The sequence below is a fragment of the Pongo abelii genome, chromosome 1 (assembly GCF_028885655.2).
Source record: "Pongo abelii isolate AG06213 chromosome 1, NHGRI_mPonAbe1-v2.0_pri, whole genome shotgun sequence".
NCBI classification, from domain to species: domain Eukaryota; kingdom Metazoa; phylum Chordata; class Mammalia; order Primates; family Hominidae; genus Pongo; species Pongo abelii.
In genome coordinates this window covers 181,274,881-181,302,291 of record NC_071985.2, presented here as the reverse complement: position 1 = coordinate 181,302,291, position 27,411 = coordinate 181,274,881, and the positions used below count along the sequence as shown (strand labels likewise).

Sequence of the window (27,411 nt, the reverse complement as noted above, 5' to 3'; positions counted from 1 at the left end):
CAGGAGGTACATATATAGGTTTGTTACATGGGTAGACTATATGATGCTGAGGTTTGGGGTATGACTGATCCCATTACCCAGGTAATGAGCATAGTACCCAATGGGCAGTTTTGCAGCCCTTGTCCCCAATGCAGACATTTTAGAACCAGAAGAAATCAATCTTAGAGTTCATCCAGTCTGACTCCTTTCTTTTACAGATAGAAAAACTGAGACCTAGACACTCAGTGACTTTCCCAAGGCCACACAGCTCCTTATTTTTAGGCTCAACTAGGACTCAAATTCAAATATTCTGACTCTATATCCAGTGCTTTTTCTAGCCCACCATGTGTCATTGTCACTACTGATTTACAGGTAATAAAAATGGAGTCAGCCAGGTGCAGTCACTCATGCCTGTAATCCCAGCTGAGGTGGGAGAATTGCTTGAGCCCTGGAGTTGGAGACCAGCCTGGGCAACAAAGTGAGACTGTGTTTCTACAAAAAATCAAAAAATAAGCTGGGCATGGTGGCCTACACCTGTGGTCCCTCAGCTACTCAGGAGCCTGAGATGGAAGAATCACTTGAGCCTAGGAGATGGAGGCTGCAGTGAGCCATGGACATGCCACTGCACTCCAGCCTGAGTGACAGAGCAAGACCATGTCTCAAAAAAATAAATAAGTAAATTGGAGTCCAAGAACACACAGGTAGCAACTGGTTAGGTCCTTGAGGGCAGAGGGTAGAAAAGAAGTCACTGGAATCCAGGACTAAGGATTCTAAAGTGCCTCCCTGCCCTCTGTAATCCTATCTAATCTTTGAAGTCCAGGTCAAAGTGCACCTTTTTTGGGAAGTCCTTCAGGACCATGTCTAAATTCATCACCATTGCTTTTGGCCTTCCACAGAATATACTTGGACCTTTATTTTAGTGACAGCAGAGCACAGACCATTAAAGATAGAAAGCCCTTATGAGAGTAATTAATTCCACATATATTCACCGATCTTAGCCCATGCCATGTGTGACCCCTACCTTCAGAACACTCACAGTCTAGTGGGGAAGTTAGACACATGTGATAAATCCTATGAGAGGTGTACACACCCATTTTACAGATGGGAAACAGGACCCCAGAGAGATGAATGCCCTGTATTCTTATTTTTGGCATTGGTCTCTCACACAAAGCCCTCAAATACTCTAAACTCAAAATCTCTCATGGATATAGCTATTGATTTCCATGATTTCCACCAAGATAAGGCACTACTTTTCACTTCAAGTGGATCAGCTGAAGGTCATAGGGCTTCCTTGCATTGTTCCTCAGTGTATGTGGCATATCTTAGGTATTCAATAAATATTTTTTAATAAATGGATCATAGCACCTATGTCAGGAATTTGCTTCCACTCTCACCTATATCTCTCATTTAGACTGTGGAGGAGGGGCTGTGCCTTGTTGTTTCTGTACCCTCAGTGTCTAGAGCAATACTTGGCACCTGGAAGGTACTCCAAAAATACTGAATGAACAAAGGAATGAATAAATGAATAAAGGAATGAACAAAGGAATGAATAAATGAAGAAAAAAAGAGATAAAAATGAAGAAAAATGAAAATAAAAGAAGGATGGATAATCTCTTTGTTGCCCTAAATTAAAAACATGACATCACCCCCAAACACACCCCTTTTCTGGAAACTCCCTCTTTCCTCAGCTTCTGTTAAGTCTCTCTTTCCCTGTTCTCTCCCTTCAGCTCTGCCGGTTCCTGCTGTGTCTCCTACACTGGCTCCTTATCCTCCCCTGGGCCCTCACTTTCAAGTTTCAGATGGAAATTTCCAACTGTCTGCTGGGCATCTCCACTTAGCCTGAAACCATCCAACACGTATATGGTTGACTATTAATTATGACCTATTTCATTTGTGTCTTCTCCAGCTATTAAGCCCTTATGAGTACCCCACACACATCTGGGCATATAGCAGTATTCCAAAGACGCCTGCAGAATGAACCATCATTCATAATATCCCAGTGATTTGGCATGGACAAATTTAGCATCAGAGTTGCCAATCCATTTCCTCATCACTCTTTTTGCCTCCAAATTGACATCAGCACCATTCACAGCATTCTGAGAAGTCTCTCTGGGGAATTTACTTCATATGCCACCTGCTGTACCCTTTATGTGACTCACCCAACTCCCCTTCGAGACAGGAAAATGTGGGGAGAGAAGTGAGGTGGAAGAGAGCCAGGAGGAAAAAAAGAAGCATGAAACATGATTTATACTTAATACATTCCCAGATCACAGCAAGCAAAAGGAAATGAACAGAGTCAGGCCTTGTGCTGAGAAATTGCAGGTGATAAAAGTAGGACTCTTGTCAAAAGACAACTCACAAAAACTAATGGTAGGCCAGGCACAGTGGCTCGCTCCTGTAATCCCAGCACTTTGGGAGGCCAAGGCAGGCAGATCATCTGAGTTCAGGAGTTCAAGACCAGCCTGACCAACATAATAACACGTCTCTACTAAAAATACAAAAATTAGCTGAGTGCAGTGGCGCACACCTGTAGTCCCAGCTTCTTGGGAGGCTGAGGTAGGAGAATCACTTGAAGCTGGGAGGTGGAGGTTGCAGTGAGCCAAGATCGTGCCACTGCACTCCAGCCTGGATGACACAGCAAGACTCCATCTTAAAAACAAACAAAAAAAAACCTAACTGTTAATAAATATATAGATGATTTATTCGATAAATAATCAAAGAAATGCAATTGAAATTATGAGATACTTTTTTTAACCTACTGAATTAGCTAAACTAAAATTAAGATAACATTCAGTGTTCACAAAGGTAAAGTAAAATAGGAATTTCACTACCGAGAATCTGTCTAAAGGAAATCATCTGAAACCTAGGAAAAGTTTTACACACAGGAATAATCACTGCAACATTATTGATAACAGCTCCAAATTGGAAAGTAGTTGAATGTCAAACAATGGGGGGAAACTAAGCTTTGAGAGGCCAGAGATTGGGCCTCACTCTTTTACCACTGTTGAGAGTGCCTGACACATGGTAAGTGCAACAAATATTGCTGGATGAATGAATGAAAAGATATGGTTCGTCTTTTGTATAAAGTACAATGAACTCATCAAAAACATATAAAGATTTTCTAACAATGTTAGCTACGCTTATGTTATAATGTTATGTTTAATAAAACTGAATATACAATCTGACCTCAACTATGTTAAAAATTCATAGAAAAGAAACTGGAAAGGAACCAACCACCAACCCAAATGTCAGTAACATTTTCTTCTTTATGCTTGGCTGTGATTTCAAAATATGTTTTAAATAAGCATATATTAACTTATATAATTAAGAAAAAAGCTAAATCCTTAGTAAGCACTGGCAGTTGCTATTCTTATTATTATTACTAGTCCAGGGAGAAGGAAGTATAGGAAAAGCATGTGAACCAACCATGAGTGGATCACTGTTGTAGCTGGAGGACAGAGTTCATGTACTACTTATTCTCCCTACTTGAGTGTGTGTTTGAAATTTTCCATAATAAAATAGCTTAAAAAATAGAGAAGCCTGAAACAGCACAGCATCTGGGGAGAAAGCAAGCAGTTCCATTTTCAATGGTTTGTAAAATACCGTATTTCATAGATTCTCAGATGTCCACTTTTTCACATTTTAGCATCTTTAAAAAAGGATGTATCTTAGAATTGATAGCATCTTAGATTCCTGGAAACATAGTACTTAAAATAGTAGACAGGAGAGGAAGTAGGAAGTGAGGCTGTAGCTAGATCATGGAGGTCTTGAATGCCAGGTCAAGGTGCTTGGATGTCATCCTGACGAGAACAGAAAGCCACTGAAAGGTTTAGTGTGTCCAACACAGGGCCTATCACCCAGAGGACATTCAGTTAGTGTGTGCTAAATAGTAAGGCCACTAAGGATCAGGTCACCACTGCTTCTGCCAAAGGCCAGGGGGCGTTGACCTTTATGAGCGAAATTTGAGGCCTTGCCCTCCCTCTCCTTCTTGTCATCTCATGAGTTCCAGTTCTCTCCCGTTTTGCAGGGCAGAATCATTGGGTTGTATATTAAGGTGATTTTTCTCCCTCTAATCCCCCAATTACTTCTATTTTCCTGAAAGCAATAAATATTTCCCCAGAGGCTGAGCCAACACAATAGCTGATGTGAATGTCCACAGCCCTGGGTTCTACAGCACCCTCTGACATGACATTCCAAAGCCAAAACCTCAGCTTGGCACCTGGCCCAGGGACTTACTCTTACTTACTCTTTTTTTTTAGACAGAGTCTCCCTCTGTCTCCCAGGCTGGAGTGCAGTGGCGCAATTTTGGCTCACTGCAATCTCTGCCTCCCGGGTTCAAGCGATTCTCCTGCCTGAGCATCCTAAGTAGCTGGGATTACAGGTATGTGTCACCACACCTAGCTAATGTTTATGTTTTTAGTAGAGACAGGGTTTTACCATGTTGGCCAGGCTGATCTCAAACTCCTGACCTCAAGTGATCCGCAAGCCTCAGCCTCCCAAAGTGCTAGAATTACAGGCGTGAGCCACTGCACCTGGACCCAGGGACCTATTTCTGAACTCATTTCCAAATGGAGACACAAGGAGTTAACATATGCAGAGCAGGCAAGAGGAGTTCAGAGACTTAACTAGAAAGAGTAATCAGGAGTCCAGGATCCCCATCCTACCCTGGGCTGTTTTCCCTCTAGTCTCATAGCTGCTTTCTTTCAGGAGTTGGCCCAAGTCACCATAGCAGACGAGTCCCCTGAGGATCATTTGCATACAGGTGGCAGAGTGTTCTAAAAATAGGATCAACACTCATCTCCACAAAGCAAATGCCTTGAAATGTATTTACAAGGGACAGGGGACAAACATCTGAGGAGCGAGGAAGAGCCTGTCAGAGGCAGCCTGACAATGAATGGCAAGGGAGCCACACAGCTGTGAGGCTGGGAGGCAGGAGGCCTGGGTATGGTTTAATCCTACCACTTAACTTGCTTTGTGGGCTTATGAATACTGTGCACCCTGGGCCTTGGATTCTCCTCTTTAAATAGGGATATTAGACTAGATTACTTTTTTAAGGCTCCTTCTAGCTCTAAGAAGTCAGGATAAATAGTAATAATTGTTATAATCAAATAATAATAATTGTTAACATGAATTGAGTACTTACTAAGTGTCAAGCATTGTGACAAGCACTTTTCATGCACTACTTCATCCATCTTCACAACCAGCTCTTTGGAGTAAGACAAAGAAACTGAGAGGCACAGGAAGGTTAAGTACTTGCCCAAGTTAGCAAATGTCAGAGCTGGGAGTTTAACCCCCATGTTATACTGCCTGCTAGGATGCTAAACTTATCCCTGGTTTTCTAACCTAACAATGTCATTGCCTTCAGCTCTTGCCACCCCTCTCCATTCTTTTCTCCTCAGGTTCTGACCAACCTGGACAACTCCATAGGCCCCAAACATTGTGTTCCTCTTAAGTCTCAGTGCTTTGCTCATGCTGCACCCTCGGCCTGGATCAGCCTTTTCCCCTTCCCTGCCAAAGCAGTCACTAATTACCATTCCAATTCAGCTCAAATGCTTCCTCCTGTATGACTTGCATTTCCTCCCATACCCACAGGGAGAAATAATGACTGGCTGCCATTTGTTTAGACGGGCTGTGCCAGGCACTGTGCTAATTCTTACAACTTTCTGAGCGAGGTCCCATTTTCATACTTATTTTACAGATGAAGTAATGAGATTCAGAGATTAAACACCTTGCCTGAAGCCATACAGCTGGTAAAAGACCTGAGCCAAAAAGTCAAACTTCACAGCCTTCCTAACTTCTCTTCTATCCTCTCTCCAATGAAACTGTGTATATGAATTGCCAAGGTGCTTGTCTTTCCACCAGACTATAAAATCTTCTAGTGGTTTTTATGTAAAGTCTATATAAACTCTTTTCATGGTTTTGTTTGTTTGTTTTTGAGTGATCAAATGAACTGCTGGGAGATAATCTGTAGCAGCACAACTGGTGGAAAACTTAGGCTAGAGTCAGGACCAAACTAGGAGGAAGAAAAAAATGGTGAAGGCCCTCACTCTGTCGATCTTTCCCTGCCACTTTAAATCCCTATGGGAACAAGACAAAAATATATTTTAAAAATATTCCCTGCACCTTGGCACCCACTTCTGTCCTCATCACATCCTCCAAGAAGCCTCTTAAAATTACCCTTATTCTCATCCTCCCCTTAATTTTAGTGTCCCTTCAGCACTTACATGTCATTTAATTAAACACTGTAAGCACTTAATGAACAGACAGTGTGAAGGGCAGCAGAAAGAGTATGGATTTTGGGGTCAAGCAAATTCTAGCTTTGCCACTTCTTGGCATGTGACCTTGGACCAGTTGCTGTCTTTGACTTTCTGAGCTGCAGATCTGTTAACTGCAAAACCGGTTTCATAATAATATCCTTTCCTTGGTATTGTTGGGAGGATAAAGTAAGATAAGTGTTGTGACAGTGCGTTGGTAAAGTTCTGTATAAACAGTCGTGTTCATTTAATTTACTGTTAGCCCTCAGTAATCTGCTGTTCTTCCCCCTGGTGTCAACACCCAGAATGGGCCTCAGATTCCTGGTGAGCTAGAGCTGTAGGAAAGTGAGAGGAGGGAGGAGCCCAAGAAAGCAGGGCTGGGAGCCGCCTGAGCAAACTTCCGCTGGAAGGAAATTAAAGGGCTAATTAAGCCTCCGTTGGTGGTAAATTTCCAAGCCAGCCTTTGGGCTCAATCAGTTGACACAGCAACACACCGGTGGGGGAGGCCAGTATCCTGAGAGGACATATTATCTCCTCAGAAAATGGCACCTTGTGGCAGCCTGAACACAGGGCTCAACCTCAGAATTGCTACCAATTTTCTCTATCTTCTCTTTCTCTTCTCTCTTACCTTCCTTATCTCTTCCTCCCCATGTTCTAGCTGAAGAACCTGAAGGGTTCAGCTGGGCACAGAGGAGGCTGGGATGTCCTGGGATGGCTCTAGTACAGCACTTGATTGTTGACTGAGGTTAGGTCTCACTTTTCATATGCAGAAGTAGGGTCCAGTAGGAAGAGCCCAGGCAAGGGAATGAGTCCCAAAAGCCTGCATTCAGGGCCCACTTAGCCCATTTATCAACTCTAATAAAGTACAACACTTTACCCTCTGGGCCTCAGTTTCCTCAAGTGTATAATTGAGGATGACAAGACCTCCTCTTGTGATCAAATGAGATCTCATATGTATCAGATGATCAGACTGGACTGGTGTCCACAGTGGTGCTGAAAGGAAAGCCGGTAAGAAAGTGGCATACTCGGCAGGGCGCGGTGGCTCATGCCTGTAATCCTAGCACTTTGGGAGGCCGAGGTGGGCAGATCACCTGAAGTCAGGAGTTCAAGACCAGCCTGACCAACATGGAGAAACCCCGTCTCTACTAAAAATACAAAATTAGCTGGGCGTGGAGGCGCATGCCTGTAATCCCAGTTACTCGGGAGGCTGAGGCAGGAGAATCGCTTGAACCCGGGAGGCGGAGGTTGCAGTGAGCCGAGATCGCACCATTGCACTCCAGCCTGGGCGACAAGAGCAAAAACTCCATCTCAAAAGAAAAAGAAAAGGAAAAAGAAAGTGGCCTACTAATTCTAGAGAGGCTAACCCAAGAGGAGCCTCAGACCTCCCAGCCACTGAGGGGCAGAACTGACAGGGGTGGGGGTGGCACAAAACTTGATCTGAGGCCAAGAGAGAGATCAGACACTGCAAGTGCAGAGAGAAGAGATGGCCTCAACTTTGAGAGGTATACAGCCTTAGCTTAAGCACTCACTTTCATTTTGCCGATCTTTGTTAAACCCTTACTATTGGCAACGCCCTGTGCCTGGTGCTGGAGCTGTAGACATGAGTCAGACCTGGCCCCTGCCCTCAGGGAGCATGCAGTCTGGGAGGAAGACAGGTGAGTTCCAGACACATGCAATACAGCTGGTTAGTATGGAAAGTTAAGGAGGGTCCTTAACTGCCACTGAGTTGCAGGGAGGTGGGTCAGCAAAGGTTTCCCAGAAGAGATGATACTTGAACTGAGTCTTTAAAGTCAAATGGGAGTTTGCTGATAGAAAATGGGGGAGGAGGCCAGGTGCAGTGGCTCATGCCTGTAATCTCAGCACTTCAGGAGGCCTGGGCAGGAGGATCACTTGAGCCCAGGAGTTCAAGACAGCCTGTGCAAAAAAGTGAGACCCCATCTCTATAAAAAAATTAGTCGGGTGTGGTGGCACATACCTATGGTCCCATCCACTCCGGAGGCTGTGGTGGGAGGATGGCTTGAGCCCAGGAGGTCGAGGCTGCAGTAAGCCATGTTCACACCACTGCACTCCAGCCTGGGTGACAAAGCAAGACCCTATTCCAAAAAAAGGAAGAGAAACAAAAAGGAAATTGGGGGAGAGGGGGAATCTCTAGAGAGGAGGAAACAACCTGGCAAGGCAAGGAGCGAAAAAGTGCATCCCGACTCCCAGCCCGGAAGAGCCTAAGGAGACACGACAATTCAAGTCAGTTGTGTTCTAGATGGGATCCTGGGACAGAAAAGGAGTATTAGGTAAAATCTAAGGAACGTGGAATAAACTAGGGATGTTAGCTAATAATAGTATATCGATATTGGTTAATTATAACAAATGTACCATACTAATGTACGATGGTAATAACAGGGAAAACCAGGTGTCAGGTAAATGGGAACTCTCCGTACTATCTTTGCAATTCTGTAAATCTGAAACTGTTCTAAAAAATAAAGGTTTTGTTTTTTTAAAACTGCATCCTGTGGTTGAGTTGGGGGTTTAGAGTACACGTGGGTGGTACATGGACTGCCTGAAGGGTGAAGATGGGGTTGGGGAGGCAGAAAGGGCCAAGAATGTGTTGAGGGGGATGCAGAGGAGCCCCCCTGGATTTTAGGCACTGGAGTGACAGCGATTACGGAGGGCAAGCCTGAGGGCAGGGAGCACCACCCGGACAGCTGCAGTCCAAGGGGGAGAACAAGAATCTAAGGTAGGAAAGGGCAAAGGGGAGAGCCAGGCTCACAGTTAGCTCTCAATAAATGTTTATGGAACAGAACTGACCAGGGGATGCATTCAAAAGAAATTTGGGAAATAGAATGGATATTTCTCATGAACAATCAGATGAATATGACAAGAGAGGAGTAAAGGATGACCCTTAGTTTTGAGCTGGGGGCAGTAGTGGGGCACTCAAGAGATGGGGCACAGTACGCCCTGGGACCTACCCTCCCAGCCATCTGGGCCTGAGCGCAGAGCCCCTGCGTCATTAGCACAGAGCTGACAGACTTCACAGAGGAAGGTGAGAAGCACAGGAGCACAGACAGGATAAGAGTTTCCAGCTGTCGCCTGGCAACCCAAGGTGTGGGGCAATGGTGTTGGGCAACAGTGTGGGGGAAGGAGGATTCTGCAGAAGGAAGGGATTATAAATCCTCAGTTGAATGGCCTCCCCCATCCCACCCTTGTCCTTAGCAACACATCAGGCAGGTTCCAAGCAAGCTAGGAGAATCTCCAGCCTTAGATGGCAACTGGACGTCTTCAGGGGCAGAGCACTGCTGCTCTCTCCATCCATTGAAAATGGGAGTAAAAGGGACACAACTCACAACTAATTTCTCTGTTGATGACTCTGCCTTGTAAGTCCTGTGGCTTGCAGTCTTAACGTGGTGGTAACCCTAAGATCAGTCACAGTAGTACAGCATAATAGAAACCTCATGAGCTAATCCTGGCTCTCCCCTTCACTGTATGACTTTGGGTAAGTTTATTTAGCACCTAATATGTTACAGGCTCCATACTAGATCCTTTCCCTATATGATCTCATTCAATCTTTACTACAACACTAAGAAGTAGGCATTAATATTCTCCTATTTTACAGCTGAGGAAACAGAGGTTCAGAGACATTACTTATCACACTGCTGGTACCATGTGTTCATTCCGCTTACACCACAGCTGAAGTAACTAAGCCCCCAACCACTCCTGTCACCCTATGCCAGAATATGCAGCAGCTTCTTCAGAGACCACTACATTCAGTGCCAAGTCACTTAATTACATACCTATACACTGGTGTTGCTCAACCTTGGATGCCCATTGGACTCCCCTGTGAAGTTGTAGTGGGACAGAGAGAGAGGAGGGCTGGTAGGAAAGGAGCGGAGCTGGAAACTAAAAGGTGATAGTTTGTAACAGATAACACCTCCCTTTCTGAGAGCGTTTGCTTGGAGATTCTGATTTTTAGCTGTAACATTGACTCTCAACCACCTGTGAGGTCCCTGGGGTACACAGGGCAGTGGAAAGAGTGGGGAAGGCAGTTTGGTGTGCAAAGAACACTCTGGTGGCAAACATCCCTAATTTTGAGTCCCAGATGTGCTATTTTCCAGGCTTGGTAAGATTTGGTCAAGTCCCTTAACTTCTCTGAGTCTCAGTTTCCTCATCTGTTCTGGGCACCATCACTGTGATAATTATAAGGAAAAAACTGTAAGTAAAGCACCTGTAAAGTATGTAATTGCTGCCCAAAAAATTATAATTATTAACAATTTCACCATTTACAGAGTGCTTTACCTATGTGAAGATATAACAAGGGGTTCAAAACTCCATACATGGGTTTTGAAGACAGACAGACCTTTATTTTTATTTATTTATTTTTTTTGAGACAGTCTCGCTCTGTCACCCAGGCTAGAGTGAAGTGGGGCGATCTCGGCTCACTGCAACCTCTGCCTCCTGAACTTAAGTGATTCTCCTGCCTCAGCCTCCCAAGTAGCTGGGACTACAGGTGTCAGCCACCAAGCCCTGCTAATTTTTTTTGTATTTTTAGTAGAGACAGGGTTTCACCATGTTGGCCAGGCCGGTCTTGAACCCCTGACCTCAAATGGTCCACCTGTCTTGGCCTCCCAAAGTGCTGGGATTACAGGGGTGAACCACCGTACCCAGCCTGAAGCCAGATAGACCCTGATTCGAATCTGGACTCTGCCACTTAACTATTTGTGTGACCTTGAGACAGCCATCTAACTCCTCTGGACCTCAGTTTACTTCTCTGTAAAATGGGGATAATAACAGCACCTAGTTCACAGGGTTAGTGTCAGGATGAAATCAGTTCATAAAAGCACTGAGCACAGTGCTGGCATGAAAGCCCATGCCACTGTCAGCTCATATCAGCCTTGTGGGAGATAGTATTAGCCCCATTTACAGGTGAAGGTCTAAATGAAAGCTGCTGTTCATTGCCACAATTATTGATGTGTGAAGTCAAGAGGGATGCCAGGCATTCAGAATAAGAATGGCACTTTTGCCAGACTCTGGGCCTCTAAATGCAGGGATCAAAAGGAAGCAGGGATACTCCCACACACACCACACAACCACTGTCTGTCCTGGGACCACCTGTCTGCTTTATAATTTGTTTTGTATTCTCTTCATCCCTCTGTTCATGTCAATTATGGCAAGAAGCCCATGTCTCCAAAGCCATCCCTGATCACTGGACTCCAATTGCCATATAGCTCGGTACATCATCATCTTTTCTAACACTGTCTCCTCCCCTCCCCACTGAAACCTTTCCCTGAGTCTTCTGAAATTCAGTCAGTCATCAGAAAAATCTATTTTTGCTCAGCCTCTCATCCGAACGTTTCTTTTACCTCCTTGCTGTAATCAAAACCCGGCTCTCCCTGAGGACATGGCTTCTCCTAAAGCCTCTAAATTGTTGCTCACTTCCTCTCTCATCACCCTTGAATCACCGGGCCAGAGGTGGGATAGATGTTGTTGCTTCTCACCCCTGCTTTCATATCACTCCCTTTCCCTCCTTCAAAAAAACAAAACAAAACACCTCCAGCTTTCAATATCATGAGATTATACCACCCACTTATCCCTCTGTTGGCCAGTGAACAGCTTCTGCTTCACTGTTACTCTCTCCATAATTCTTGGAGATTTCAATATCCACATAGATGAGGCTTCCATCACCTTGGACTCTCATTTCTTTGAATGCTTCTCCTCCAGTGATATTGATCTCTGACCCCACCTCAGTAACTCACTCTCATAGTCATATCCTGGACATTATCATTACCAATAGTAATTTCAGGCCTCTCAGACTCAAACCACTATGCTCTTTCCAGCTCACTCCTTGTAGATTCCCAGCATCAACAGTCTTCTTTCCCTACCACCTTTTCACTGTCCTTCATCCCTTGTGTTGTTACCTCCCTCTCAGCCCAACTTGAATTCTAAGGTCAATCATGACAACAGCCTCCCTTCACATGCCCCTGACTCCCCAGGCCCTCTTGCTTTGTTATACTCAGCAAAACCACACTTTATTTAAAGTCAACTCTTTGCCTATTCTATGCCTTTATCCTCAGAGCAAAACATGGCTGGAGAAAAACACACAACCATGCTTCAAATTCATGAGCTGATGAATTTAAATTTATGATTGCTAATTTCAAACGAAGTCTTAATGCTAATCAGCAATCAAATTACATTTCCGCAGTCTATTCACTCTCCTACCTTCCTAAATGACATTCTCCTCTCTCTTCGACTCTCCAAACTTCCTCCCTCATCTTCACTCTCCACTGATGACCTTGCTTTATCAGAAAATTGTACTTAAGAGAACTCGAACCAGCACATGGAACCCCAAGCTGCACCTGTGCCCAAACCCTCTGCTTTCTCCCCTGGGAATGTAGGTGCACAGTCTGTGCTCCTAGCAAGGACTCACCCTCTGCATGTGATCCTATCCCCTCTCCCCAGTTCAAGGATATTGTCCCAGCAGTTCTCCTTTGTTTCCAAATCATCAGCTTTGTATTTTTGTTTCTTTGTTGGCTTGGTTTGTTGATCTCTATTCAATTGTTCTACCAGCATACGAACGTACTGCTACTTCTCAAATCTTAAAAAACAAAAACCTCTTCTGATTCACTTCCCCTTTCACCTTCGGCTACCACCCCAATTGTCTCCTTTTCTTTAGAGCAAACATCCTTGAAAGTGCTATGTCATACTTGGTGTCTCCAATTTCTCTTCTGCCATTTTTACCAGGCTTTCACCCCTCCTACTCCACCAAAACAACTTGTATCGAGGTTATCAATGTACTCTATGTTGCTAATTACAGCAGTCAATCCTTAGTTCCCATATTCATAACCTAGCAGCCATATTTGACACAGTTGATCTCTCCTTCCTCTGAAAAACTGTCTTCACTTGGCTGCCAGGACACCACACTTTCTCATTTCAGTTGCTCTTTTTCAGTCTCCTTTGCCAATTCTCCCTCATCTTCCCAACACCTTGGTGTTGGAATGTCTCCGGGCTCAGTCTGTGAACCTTTTCTTCTTCTACCTTCACTCTTTCCCTTGTTAATCTTATTTGGTCTCATCATTTAAAATACTACTTGCTAATATATACATGCAGACTCATTTATCCAACCGCTTATTCCCTATCTCTACTTGATTATCTGACGGGCATCTCCAACTTAGCATAACCAAACTGAATCCCCAACTGTCTCCCTAAACCCTGTTCTTCCTGCAGTCTTCTCCATCTCAGTTAGAGGAATCTCCAAACTTCTAGTCACTCAGCCCAAACCCTCAGCAACATCCTTGACTTCTCTCCTTCTTTCTCTCTCCACATCTAATTCAATATTCAGTATTTTCAACATACATGCAAAATCTGACTACTCTCACTACCATCGCTACTACCTCCCTAGTTCAAGCCACCATCATTCCCAGCCTCAACTGTTACAAATCCTAACTGGTTCTCCCTGCTTCTGCACTTTGCTCTTCATAATTTATTCTTGAAACAGGCATAACTCTGCCTCAGAGAAATCCTGTTAAGTGTTAAGATATAAGTCACCTGGCCAGGCGCAGTGGCTCACGCCTGTAATCCCAACACTTTGGGAGGCCAAGGCGGGTGGATTACTTAAGGCCAGGAGTTCAAGACCAGCCTGGCCAACATGGTCTCTACTAAAAATACAAAAATTAGCATGGTGGCACACACTTGTAACCCCAGCCACTCAGGTGGCTGAGGAACGAGAATTACTTGAACCTAGGAGGCAGAGGTTGCAGTGAGCCTAGATTGTGCCACTGCACTTCTAACCTGGGTGACAGAGTGAAATTCCGTCTCAAAACAACAACAACAAAAAAAAAAAAAAAAGAAAGAAAGAAAGATGTAAGTCACTAAAATGTTAAAATGTTCTGGAATTAGTGATGATAGTTGCACAAGTCTGTAAACACACTAAAAATCACTGAACTATACTGTTTAAAAGGGTGAATTTTGGCTGGCCTGGTGGCTTACACCTGTAATCCAAGCACTCTGGTAGGCTGAGGTGGGTGGATCACGAGGTCAGGAATTCGAGACCAGCCTGGCCAACATGGCGAAACCCCGTCTCTACTAAAAGTACAAAAATTAGCCGGGTGCGTGGGGGGCACATGTAATCCCAGATACTTGGGAGGCTGAGGCAGGAGAATCGCTTGAACCTGGGAAGCAGAGGTTGCAGTGAGCCGAGATCGTACCACTGCACTCCAGCCTGGGCAACAGAGCAAGGCTCTATCTCAAAAAAAAAAAGGTGAATTTTATGGTATATAAGTTATATGTCAATTGAAAAAATATTATTAAATGCAATATGGTATCTTGGATTGGATCCTGCAATGGTAATAGAACATTTGTGAAAAAAACTAGTGAAATTCAAATAAAGACGGTAGTTTAATCATATTGTACCAATGTCAATTTCTTAGTTTTAACAAATATATCATGCTTATATAAAATGTTAACATTAGGGCAACTGGGCAAAGGACACATGGGAACTCTACACTATCACTGCAACTTTTCTATAAACCTAAAATTACCCAAAGATTTAACAATTTATTAAAACAATGTAAGACAGAGCATGTCATTCCACTGCTCAATGTCTGCAATGCATTTCAATGTGTGTTTGCCTGTTGTATATCCCCCTTCTCCCCTGCTTCACTGAGTGCCCCTAAGAGGTAGGGACGTTGTCTCACCAATCACTGCAGAGCCTAGCACAGCTAGGCACACAAAGGGTCCTTGAAAGCAATTATGCTCTTGCAAATGTCATTTCCTCCACCTGTAAAGCTCTTACTCTACATTAACCTGAAAAAACTCAGACTCATTTGTCAAGACCCTGCTCAAATGTCGCCTCTTTTATGAGGCCTGCAATGATTTTCCCAGGCAGAGGTAGCTGTTCTTACAACACTTTCTTCATCCCTTTATTACATCGCTTATATCACATTGCAGCTGTTTCTTTGCCCTCTCATGACAGTGCCTGGCATATAATATGTACATGACACATGTTTATTGAATGGATTAATGAATACACAAATGGCTTGCAGATTATTTCTTTTTCTCCCATGCCAGTTTGGATGGAAGGAAAGGGGGTTATGGCCCTAAATAGTGTGTCTTGGAGACCCCTTGAATAGTCAATCAGGATGGCTTGTTAATTCATTTGAAAATTACTGAGGCCAACTAAGCCTGATTTGACTTCCCATGGTCTTTGTTGTGATTTTTAAAATCAGATTAAACCTCCTCCAGCAGCTGGTTCCTACAGGCTTTGGGGAGATAAAAGTGTCAGCATGTTTCTGCAGCCACACCAGGAAACTTGCTGCCTAGAAAAATCAATTCTGATTATCATAAGAGCTGAGCACAGGATGGTGTACTCAGGAACTGTCTTCACATTCCTGGAGCCACAGAGACTTGTCAGAGCCCCAGTTTCCCTGTTCAGCCTCCAGACTCTTCTGTGCTTCCCGCTGATCTCTCCACAGGTCTCCAGCTTACATTGAAGACTAGATTGCACCTTCCTGAAGGTGACAGGAAGAGCACTGGAATGGGTCAAGGGACATCACCATGAGCCCTCAGTAAAGTCCCTATCTCACTCTGAGCCTCAGCCTCCTCCTGTCTAAAATGAAAGACTGAGGCTTGGCATAGTGGCTCATGCCTGTAATCCCAGCATTTTGGGAGGCCGAGGCAGGAGGATCAACTGAAGTCAGGAGTTTGAAACCAGCCTGGCCAATGTGGTGAAACCCTGTCTCTACTAAAAATACAAAAATTAGCCAGGCGTGGTGGTGCATGCCTATAATCCCAGCTATTCGGGAGGCTTGAGGCAGGAGAATCGCTTGAACCCAGGAAGTGGAGGTTGCAGTGAGCCAAGAGTGCGCCATGGCACTCCAGCCTGGGCAACAAGAGCAAAACTCCACCTCAAAAAATAAATTAATTAATTAAATGAAATAAAATGAGAGTCTGTGATGTCCTCTAAATTCACAGGCTTGTTGACAACTAACAAGGTAACAGGAAATCTTAATCAGCAGTGTGAACTTAAAACATGGACATTACCTGATTCAGAGTCTTAAAGTATGAGGAAATTTATATCAGGTATTTTCCTTTCTTTTTTTTTTTTTGAGATAGGATCTTGCTCTGTCACCCAGGCTGGAGTGCAGTGGTGTGGTTATAGCTCAAGGCAGCCTTGACCTCCCAGGCTCAAGTGATCCTCTGGCCTCAGCCTCATGAGTAGCTGGGACTACAGGCACATGCCACCACACACACAGCTAATTTTTAAATTTTTTGTAGAGACAAGGTCTCAGTATGCTGCTGGTCTCACTCCTGAGCTCAAGTGATCCTCCTGCCTTGGCCTCCCAAAGTGCTAGGATTACGGGCATGAGCCACCACACCCAACCAGGTCTTTTATATGTTACTAACAGAAGATGTAGTAGTCAGAATAATAGTCTCCCAAATATATAATCCCTAGAATCTGTGAATATGTCACCTTACATGGCAAAAGGGATTTTTGCAAATGGGATTAAGTTAAGGATCTTGAAAATGGAGGATTGACCTGGAATGCCTAGGTGGGCCCATTATAATCACAAGTGTTTTTATAAGAGACAAGGAGGAGGTTCAGAGAGGTTGGAAGATGTTCCACTGCGGCTTTGAAGATGGATGGAAGAAGGGGCCCCAAGCAAAGGGATGTAGGCAGCCTCTGGAAGCTGGAAAAGGCAAATTAAAGATGCCCCCTCTAGATGAGGCCCTCTAGAGGGAACACAGACTGAAACCCACCCACCGGTAAGACCCACCTTAGACTTCCGACCTCCAGAACTGTGAGATAATAAGCTTGTGTTGTCTTAAGCCACTAAGTTTGTAGTAATTTTAGTGCAGCAATAGGAAACTAATACAGAGCCCATTAGATAGCTACCCAATCTCATATAATAATCCATTACTATACATTCTTAAATTCTAGGGAAAAGTCTCTTGATATCCTATTCTTCTTCCGCTAATCAGAACAAGAGAACTATGGTATTCATTTTATTGGGCTCATAATTTCAGTCTCATTAATTCCTGGAGAGCAGGGAATGTCACATTTATATTAATATCTCTATACCCAGTATCTGGCACAGTAAATATTTGTTAAATGGCTGCTGAAGAGCCACAATCCTTCTTCCAAGTTTCTGGTATGATTACCTTTCCCATATTCCTACGCTCCCTTACATTTCACCTATTCTTATATTACTGGCCCTAAGATACAGATCCTTGACATTCTCAGATTTAATACTCACTAGCTTTAATATTTATGACTCCAAAGCCATTTTGTGACCTAACATTTCATGGAGGCTGCTGTGTGGACATAAGGCAGATGACTGATAAGCGAACCTTGCTGACTGCCCAGCACCCCATCTCACCTTGACCTTGTTCTCAGTTCCTGTTTATATGAGGAGTTACTCGCATCACTGTGGAATTCAGATTCCCAGGAAATCTCTTAAGACTCCTCCTATTTGTCCTAGTGTTTGTCCTTCTGTCTAACCCCCCTTTGGAACCCATGGTCACTCTTATCTATGTCTTTAATTATAGTAAGAGCTATCGGGCAGGAGCAGTGGCTCACACCTGTAATCCCAGCACTTTTGAGAGGCTTAGGCGGGCAGATCACTTGAGCTCAGGAGTTTGAGATCAGCTCGGGGAAGATGACAAAACCCTGTCTCTACAAAAAATACAAAACTTAGCCAGGCATGGTGGCACACGCCTATAGTCCCAGCTACTGGTGAGGCTAAGGTGGGAGGATTGCTTAAGTCCAGGAGGTCGAGGTTGCAGTAAGCCATGAGCATACCACTGCACTCCAGCCTGGGCGACCCTGTCTCAAAATTGAATACATGAATAAAATGATAATTTAAAAAAGAGCTGTTGGAGGAGGGACGCTCCTTTCTCTGTCCATGAGGAAGGCTGTCCATGGAGATAGAGGCTCCTCCTACAGACCTGAGTGGAATGCTTTAGGCCTTAAATATTAGTAAATCTGGGCCACATGGACTTTGACTTTGAGTGAATGTTGTACGGGCTAATTATAGCCCGCGGCCTACGTTGGCCTATGACTAGGTTTGTGTGTCTTTCTGACTCCAGAGTAAAGTATTAGCAAGCCGCACTTGCCGGAAGACTTTAGCCATGGCTTCATCCTCACTTTCATAAGTAATAAGGCTTTTTTTTTTTTTTTCCATTACTCCCCATCTCTCTGACTCCTGCATCTATTTCTCAATGGGTTTAGGTGGGGAAGAAAAGGAATGCTATTTATCAATCTCCCTAGAACCTTAATAAAAACCACGATTTGTTGAGTGTTTACTCTGTGCCATGCACTATGTTAGTGCTTTATACACATTATCTATCTATGTCTTTAGTTACGCTAAGAGCTTTTAAATCATCACCAACACAGCAACAGATCCAACTAGAGGCCACTTACTGCTGGGTGCTGGTTGCACTCAGTCTCTACAAGAAACACAAAATTTAGTCAGGCACGGCATAGCCAGGCACACCTGTAGTTCCAGCTACTAGGGAGGCTGAGGTGGGAGAATCACCTGAAGCCAGGAGGCAGAGGTTCCAGTGAGCTGAGATCCCACCACTGTACTCCAGCCAGGGAAACAGAGTTAGACCCTATCTCAAAAAACAAAAAACAAACAAACAAACAAAACCTAGAATCCAGGACCCAGAGTCCTAGGTGAGCTCAGTCCTCTGGATTGTTCTCTTGATCAGCACCAGACAGCCTCTGCAATTGGCCCCACATAGAGGTGGTGGAAGCCCCCTCTGCTCTTCTATTTCCACAGGTCTCCAAGGGTTGCTTGGCAACCAGGACCCAGCAATAAGTGGCCTCTAGTTGGATCCGTTGCTGTGGAGTTACCAAGTCTCCTCTCACACCTGTGCATGCTGTCGCTCCCTAATAATGAGGCTTCTCTCCTATCCCTACCTCCCCAGTAAGACTTTCTTCTCTGATCCACAATCAACTTCTCAGGAAACAAAGGGAGTTCTCAGGGACCTTTGTGGTGAGGGGCTCCAGGCAATAAGGCACTCCAAGACCCTCATCTCCCAGAGATGACAGAAATTCCTATTGTGGGTGGCCCTGCTCAGCAATGCTCATAACCTCCTCTTCTTGTGTCTGGAATCCCCTAAGAGAGATCAAATGGGCTGGGGGAATGTAACTGAACACTTCATACTGTGCTAGTGAGTCACTAAATGCTGTTCCAACACTGGAACCACAGATGGAAAACCTCAGAAAGCAACCCAGTGGCTGGGCACGGTGGCTCACACCTGTAATCCCAGCACTTTGGGAGGCCGAGGTGGGCAGATCATGAGGTCAGGAGAACGAGACCACTCTGGCTAACACGGTGAAACCCCATCTCTACTAGAAATACAAAAAAAAAAAAAAAATTAGCCGGGTTTGGTGGCGGGGACCTGTAGTCCCAGCTACTCGGGAGACTGAGGCAGGAGAATGGCGTGAACCCAGGAGGCAGAGCTTCCAGTGAGCTGAGATCGTGCCACTGCACTCCAGCCTGGGTGACAGAGTGAGACTCCGTCTCAAAGAAAAAAAAAAAAGAAAGAAAGCAACCCAGTGACGCCTTCCATGTGGACTCAAAGGTAGAGAAAGGAAGGAACCCAATATTTATTGCATTCCCCAGACACAATAGTATGTTATCACATTTAGGCCCCCTCACCACCAGCAAACCTATGAGGCTTTTATAGTTGAAGACATTAACTTTTCATAAAAATGAAGTGATTTATCAAAGCTCACAAAACCAAAAAAAAAAAATCACAAAACTTTTGTGTACAGAAGTGATACATATAAACACACATAAATGTTCCCCCTTTCCCTTTACAATGAAAGCAGTCTCCCCCTATCCTTGGGGGATAAATTCCAAGACCCTCAGTGGATGCCTGAAACCTCAAATAGTATCTAATCCTATACAGTATACACTATGCTTTTTCTTTTTTCTTTTCTTTTCTTTTTTTTTTGAGATGGAGTCTCAGTCTGTTGCCTAGGCTGGAGTGCAATGGTGCAATCTTGGCTCACTGCAACCTCTGCCTCCCAGGTTCAAGCAATTCTCCTGCATCACCCTCCTGAGTATCTGGGATTACAGGCGCCTGCCACCACGCCCAGCTAATTTTTTGTATTTTTAGTAAAGGCGGGGGTTTCACTATGTGGGCCAGGCTGGTCTCGAACTCCTGACCTCATGATCCGCCTGCCTCAGCTTCCCAAAGTGCTCGGATTACAGGCGTGGGTCACTGCACCCACACTATGTTTTTTCAATTTCATAACCATGATGGCTACTGAGTGGCTAATGGGCAGATAGCAAATACAGCATGGATATGCTGGACAAAGGGATCATTCACGCCCTGGGCAGGACACAGCAAGACAGTGCAATATTTCATCATGCTACTCAAAACAGTGTGCAATTTAGGCCAGGCACGGTGGGTCATGCCTGTAATCCCAGAGCTTTGGGAGGCCGAGGTAGGCGGATCACTTGAGGTCAGAAGTTCAAGACAAGCCTGGCCAACATGGTGAAACCCCATCTCTACTAAAAATACAAAAATTAGCCGGGCATGGTGGTGTACGCCTGTAATCTCAGCTGCTCCGGAAGCAGGAGAATTGCTTGAACCTGGGAGGTGGAGGTTGCAGTGAGCTGAGCTCACGCCATTGCACTCCAGCCTGGGCGACCGAGCGAGACTCTATCTCAAAGAAAAAAAAAAAAAAAAAAAGAACAGTGTGCAATTTAAAATTCATTAGCTTATTTCTAGAATTTTCTGTTTAGTATGTTCAGATCTAGAGGACCCCAGGTAACTGAAATCTTGGAAAGTGAAACCAAGGATAAGAGGGGACAGTAATTGATCATCAAATTCTGTAAATTCTAGTTCCAAATCTTTCTCCTCATTTCCATCCCTTATGTCATTTTGTCACTCTTAGCATTATGGACTGAATGTCTATGTCCTCCCAAAATTTGTATGTTGAAGCCCTAGATAGCACCTAATCCTATACAGTATACACTATGCCTTTTCTTTTTTCTTTTCTTATTTTTTTTTTTTTGAGATGGAGTCTCACTCATCCCTCAGTGTGCTTGTATTTGGAGATGAGGCCTCAAAGGAAGTAATTGAAGTTAAATGATGTCATAAGAGTGAGTTCCTGATCCAACAGAATTCATGTCATTATAAGAAGAGACACCAAAGAGTTTGCACTATCTCTCCCCCATGCCCATGCACCAAGGAAAGGCCACAAGAACACAGAGTGGGAAGGCAGCCCGAGGGGAGAGCTCTCATCAGACATCAACCCTACTGGCACCTTGATCTTAGACTTCCAGTCTCCAGACTGTGAGAAAATTAATTTCAATTGTATTTTGTCATGGCAGCCAGAGCAGAATAATACACTTAGTTCAGCCCCATATAATTTACCCAAGTCCTTGCTTGCTTGCTTGCTTCCTTTCTTTTATTGCTGGTCACTACTATATTTGTTTATTAATTTTTAGATAGCTTTATGAGGTATAATTGATACACAAAAAATACATTTATTTAATGTATACAATTTGATGAGTTTGGATCCAAAACCCTGGTTTCTTTGCCTCATTTCCATCTACCCTTCAAACTGAAGCCAGGAATTTTTCTAAAATGCAAATCTAACTTGTTTAAACCCTTCTATGGCTCCCCAGTGCCTATGGTGGTAGTCTCCAACTTATATCCCTTTAAGTAAGAAAAATGTAGGTACAGCCTGCACGGTATATGTGTATTCCTTAGATTATATATCTATATGTCTACTTCTATACACAAAAGATATTAAAATATATAAAATTAAAATAAACAATATTTAAATGTTTAAAATCTAATGTATTCATGAATAGTCCAGAAAACTTTATTTTTGCTGCATAAAAGCACATACACACACATAAAAACCCTTTGCTAATTTCCCTTCGGCAAAAGCAATGAGATTGACCATGTCATCTATGGCTATACCACCCTGAACGCGCCCGATCTCGTCTGATCTCGGAAGCTAAGAGGGGTTGGGCCTGGTTAGTACTTGGATGGGAGATTGACTATGTCGGATCTAATTAGATTATCATTGATTTTACCTCAAAACGTGGCTTACAATGAACTTGTGTTGGGAGTTGGAAAAACATCAGTTCAGCCATTTTCTTTATGCTCACTTGGGTTCACTATAATCTTCTAGTATAGTCTTCAATCAGAGGTTTCTTTATAGGACTCTTTAAAAGCCACATATCCATTATGAGGTTTCATTTAGTTAAAACTAGACCATGTAATCAATAAATCCAATTAACCAGGCACAAGAAAACCACAAAAGCTCACAATTGGCTGAACATAAACAAAGAAGTGAGTCAGTCCACTGTCAACCCCTCAGAAGGGCAGAATGCCTCCTCCTATCTCAAGATTTTTTGAGTGTAGGCTATCTGACCATCTGATATGAGGGTCAAACAAAGACACTTCTGTCAATCCACATAGTAAACATCAGTAAAAAGTATCTTATGTTCAAAGATTAAAAGTAAGCTCTAATAATTTATTCAGTTCCCTAAGGAATCATCAAGCATGAATCCTCTGACCGATGACAAGAACTTTCTGTTTGCTGTGGAAGATCTCTTTGACCCCCAATCTGCCACCTATAGCCTCTCCAGCAAATTTCTCTCAGCACCCACTCTCTGCTCTTTCACAACCTTGATCCAGTTTTACTGTATTGCTCACCAAGCCCCAAATATTCTGTGCTCTCACATCCCCCTGTGCACGAACTGCAAGGATGATATCAAATAACACAAGTGAAAGCACCTGGCACCTAATAGGTGCTTTTAGTAAATGCGTGTTGACTTTCACCTCAAGTTAGTTAAACTAAGTGGTTCTACAATGTTAGCCAGCCACAAAACCACCTGGAAAACTTGTTATAGCACAGATGGTTGTCACTCACCCACCAGAGTTTCTGACTCAATAGTTCTGAGGTGGGCCTGAGAATTTGCGTTTCTAACAAATTCCAAGGTGATGCTGATGCCATGGGTCTGGGAATCAGTGAACTAGATGACCCGTATAGCTTCTTCTATTTCTAATGATCTCTGAATCCTCAATGCCTTTAATAGAGAGCAAATGAACAAAATGAACTTTTATCCCTATATAATATTTGACATTATCATGAAGGGAAATATGAACTCTATAATACCTCAGATGCACAGTGTGGAGAAAAGAGCACATACTTTTGAATCAGAAGATCTTGTTGAAATCCCACTTTATAGCAGTGTCGTTGACCTAAGGCAAGTTAACACTTTAATACACTCTGAGTTTCTTATTCTGCAAAACAGGAGTGTATTAAAGTAGTACCTACTTCATAATGTTAACTGTGAGATAGTATATGGGAAATAATTTGTAAGAAGAAAGTACTATATACAGACTGCCCCAATAAGATATAAGCATAATGTACTAATGTACATTTAACACGTAGAATAGAAAGATAATAAATAATATATGTTTTGGCTGGGCATGGTGGCTCACACCTGTAATCCCAGCACTTTGGGAGACCAACACGGGTGGATCACCTGAGGTCAAGAGTTCAAGATCAGCCTGGTGAACATGGTGAAACCCCATCTTTACTAAAAATACAAAAATTTGCCAGGCGTGGTGGCACATGACTATAATTGAAGCTACTTGGAGGGCTGAAGCAAGAGAATCGATTGAACCCAAGAGGCGGAAATTGCAGTGAGCCAAGATAGTGCCACTGCACTCCAGCTCAGGTGACAGAGTGAGACTCTGTCTCAAAAAAAAAAAAAAATAATAATAATAATACATGTTTTAAACACTTTAAATCACAAATTTTCAAAATTTCCAATCCAGGTACTAATTCATTTTTGAAAACTATATGATCTACATGTTGCTATATCATCTAAAATATGTACATAATTTATTAGTACTATTGGTAGATACTAATAATAATAGTAGCTGTGGCAGCCAGCTTCCAAGATGGTCCCCAGTGATACTTTCCTCCCAATATCCACACTTTTGTGTAGTTTCCTCCCATGCTGAATCGGTGACCAACAGAACGCTGTAAGGCTAAGGCAACCTCATAAGAGACATTGCCACTTCCTCTGGCCTTTTACATCTCTCACTCCGGGAAAAGCCAGCTGCTATGCAAATAAAGACACTTAAGCAGCTCTGTGAAGACACTCTAAGAGGCCAAATGGGAAAGAAGTAAGGCCTTCTGCCAACAGCTAGCACCAGACATCTGAGTGTGCAGTCTTAAGATCCTCCAGCCCCAGGCTAAGCGCGGTGGCTCACACCTGTAATCCCAGCACTTTGGGAGGCCGAGGTGGGCAGATCACGAGGTCAGGAGTTCGAGACCAGCCCAGCCAACATGGTGAAACCCCATTTCTACTAAAAATACAAAAATTAACTGGGCATGGTGGCGGGTCCCAGCTACTCGGGAGGCTGAGGCAGGAGAATCACTTGAACCTGGGAAGTGGAGGTTGCAGTGAGCCGAGATCGTGTCACTGCACTCCAACCTGGGCAACAGAGCAAGACTCCGCCTTAAAAAAAAAAAAAAAGATCCTCCAGCTCCAGTCTATGTTTCAGATGATTGCAACCCAAGCCAACATCTGGTTTCACCTCATGAGGCCCCAACCACTCCCAAATGTTTGATCCACAGAAACTATAAGATAATGAATTATTATTGTTGTTTGACACTATTTATTTATTTATTTATTTATTTATTTATTCATTTATTTGAGATGGAGTCTCGTTCCATTGCCCAGGCTGGAGTGCAATGGCATGATCATGGCTCACTGCAGCCTTGACCTCCTCGGCTCAAGCAATGCTTCCACCTCAGCCTCCCAAGTAACTGGGACTACAGGCACCCACCACCATGCCCAGCTAATTTGTTTTATTTTTTTGTAGAGATGAGGTCTCACAATGTTGCCCAGTCTGGCACTATGAACTTATGAAGTGATTTGTTACACGACAGTAGATAACTGATACCATAGCTAACATTTAGTGGGCATTTACTATGTTCCAGGAACTAAGCCAAGGACCTAAGGACCCAACAGCCTTATGATGTAGATGCTATTACAATCCCCAAAGAAGAAAGGGTGCCCCAGAGAAGTTAAGCAATTCAGTCAAGTTCTATGACTAGTAAGTGGTAGAAGCAGAACTTGAACCCAAGTCTCTAACTCCAAGCCCCAGTTTCTTGGTCACTCATTTAGACAAGCCAACATAAAACCTCCTGGATAGTTAAACAGCAGAAGCAACTGAACCCCTGGAGGAGAGCAAACTTGTATAAAACTAGCAGAGGGTAGCCCAGGGGCCACACCTGAAACAGCATTAATGCCTGATGCTGTAAGGCCCAGAAGTTCCAAGCTGGCGCCACCTCTAAGCCCTTGTACTGGCAGGCCAGCCACTTCTCAGGAAAATCCTGCTCAAGATTCCCAGGACTCACCCAGATCTGTAGTTTCACCCGCTTCTCGTGACGGTAGACCGTCTTCACCTTGAAGTCGATGCCGACAGTGCTAACGAAGGCTGGGGTGAACGTGTCATCAGCATAGCGGAAGAGGAAGGAGGTCTTGCCAACACTGCTGTTGCCAATGATAAGCAGTTTAAACATGTAGTCAAAATTCTGGTCAGAGGCATCTTTGACTCCAGTTTTACCATCCGTCACTGAAGCCATCTGCAAGAGAGACCTAGGGTCACTCAGGAACAGACCTTCAGTGTCACCCTGAGTCACCAACCTTCTAATGGTCACCCCACCATTTACACACTCACTTCTTACTCCAACACCACTGAGGAAATGCACACTACTCAGAATCACCCCATCACTACACCTGCCCCAAATGTCGTCTCAGCACTGAGGTGGAACCCAGCTCCTCCCATTCATTCCTTCAGCAAATATTTACTGAGCACATTGATCTGGTGCAAGCCCTGTGCTGGGCGTGGGGCTTACAAATATGAGTCAGACATGGTGCCTGACCTCTAGGTGGACAAAAACTAGAATAAAAGGTGGGTCAACACAGAGTAACAAAGCAGTAGATAAGTGATAGGACAGAGGAGTCCTGGCTCAGGAAGTCCATGAGAAGCATCTCACTCAGTCTGGAGGCCCGGTGATCAAGGAGAGGCTCCTGGAGGAAGCAGCTCCCGAGCTATTTTGGGGAAAGAAAAAAAAAAAAAGCCAAGAACAGCAAACACATGCGCATCCAAGGAAAGACTCAGTAAAAGGCTATCATTCTCTTGCTTTAAAAACTTTTATGACTCAGGAGGCTGAGGTGGGAGGATCACTTGAGCCCAGGAGTTCGACGCTGCAGGGAGCCATGATCATGCCACTGAATGCAAGCCTGGGTAGCAGAGCAAGACCTCATCTCTAAAAAATAAAATAAATAAAACATAGAAACTTTCATGGCTTTCCACAGCTCTAAAGTTCAAGTCCAAACTGTTCAATTTGACAAATAACCAACTAACCAAAGAGCCAATTCTCTAAACTTTATCTTCCCGTACCCCTTCTCTTCACCAACCTGTGCTTCCCTTAGATCTAATTACACACTTTACGCCAAATAAGCCACATTATTCCTTGCCTTTGCCCCTTTATACATGTATTCCTTCTGCCTAGAATTCTCTTTTCCTCCTAACAAACTCCTACCCATCCTTGGAGGTCCAGGTCAAGTGCCAGCTTCCCTGTGCTCCCAGAACACTGTAACAACCCTTGTATCACTTCAGCACTGTTGGAATGAGCATCTGGGCCTTAATGGACTTCATTCCTACATGTCTGGCTTCCAGCATGAATCCTAGCACATAATAAGCACTCAGGAAATGTGTGCTGAATTCATCGCAGTCACTTCATCACTCTGGGGCTCAATCTCCTCATCTGGAAAATGGGGAGAACAATTTCCACCTTGCTCTTCTCACAGGGCTATCACAGGACTCAAATGAGATAACAATGGATGAAACCATTATCAACTGGTAAATTCCACACAGATGTGAACATATGTCCTTATTATTCCAAAGCCTTCAAAACCTAGGTCCTTTATTTGTTCACTCATTCATTCAGCAAATATTTAATACATGCCAGGCCTTTCCTGAGACCCCAGCCTTCTCAGTTCTGTCACCATCTGCTTTCCTAGAGCACCCGAATCTGAACTCCATAATTCAGCACTTGGTCACATGGTCTTATTTAAGTCTTTAATTGCTTATCCTATGTCTTGGAAGCCTCAAGTACCCTTCTTCT

The 27,411-nt window shown here is 43.9% G+C and overlaps 1 protein-coding gene across 3 annotated transcripts in view; it reads right to left on the bottom strand.

Annotated features, from left to right (window-relative positions):
• RAB3B (RAB3B, member RAS oncogene family) overlaps positions 1-27,411 on the bottom strand; it is a 110,404-nt gene that overhangs the window by 70,920 nt on the left and 12,073 nt on the right. For all 3 annotated transcript variants that reach the window (XM_009250396.4, XM_054554860.2, XM_009250401.4), the window contains exon 2: positions 25,636-25,863. In XM_009250396.4, the coding sequence (XP_009248671.1) occupies positions 25,636-25,863 (228 nt within the window). The remainder of the gene's footprint in view (positions 1-25,635; positions 25,864-27,411) is intronic.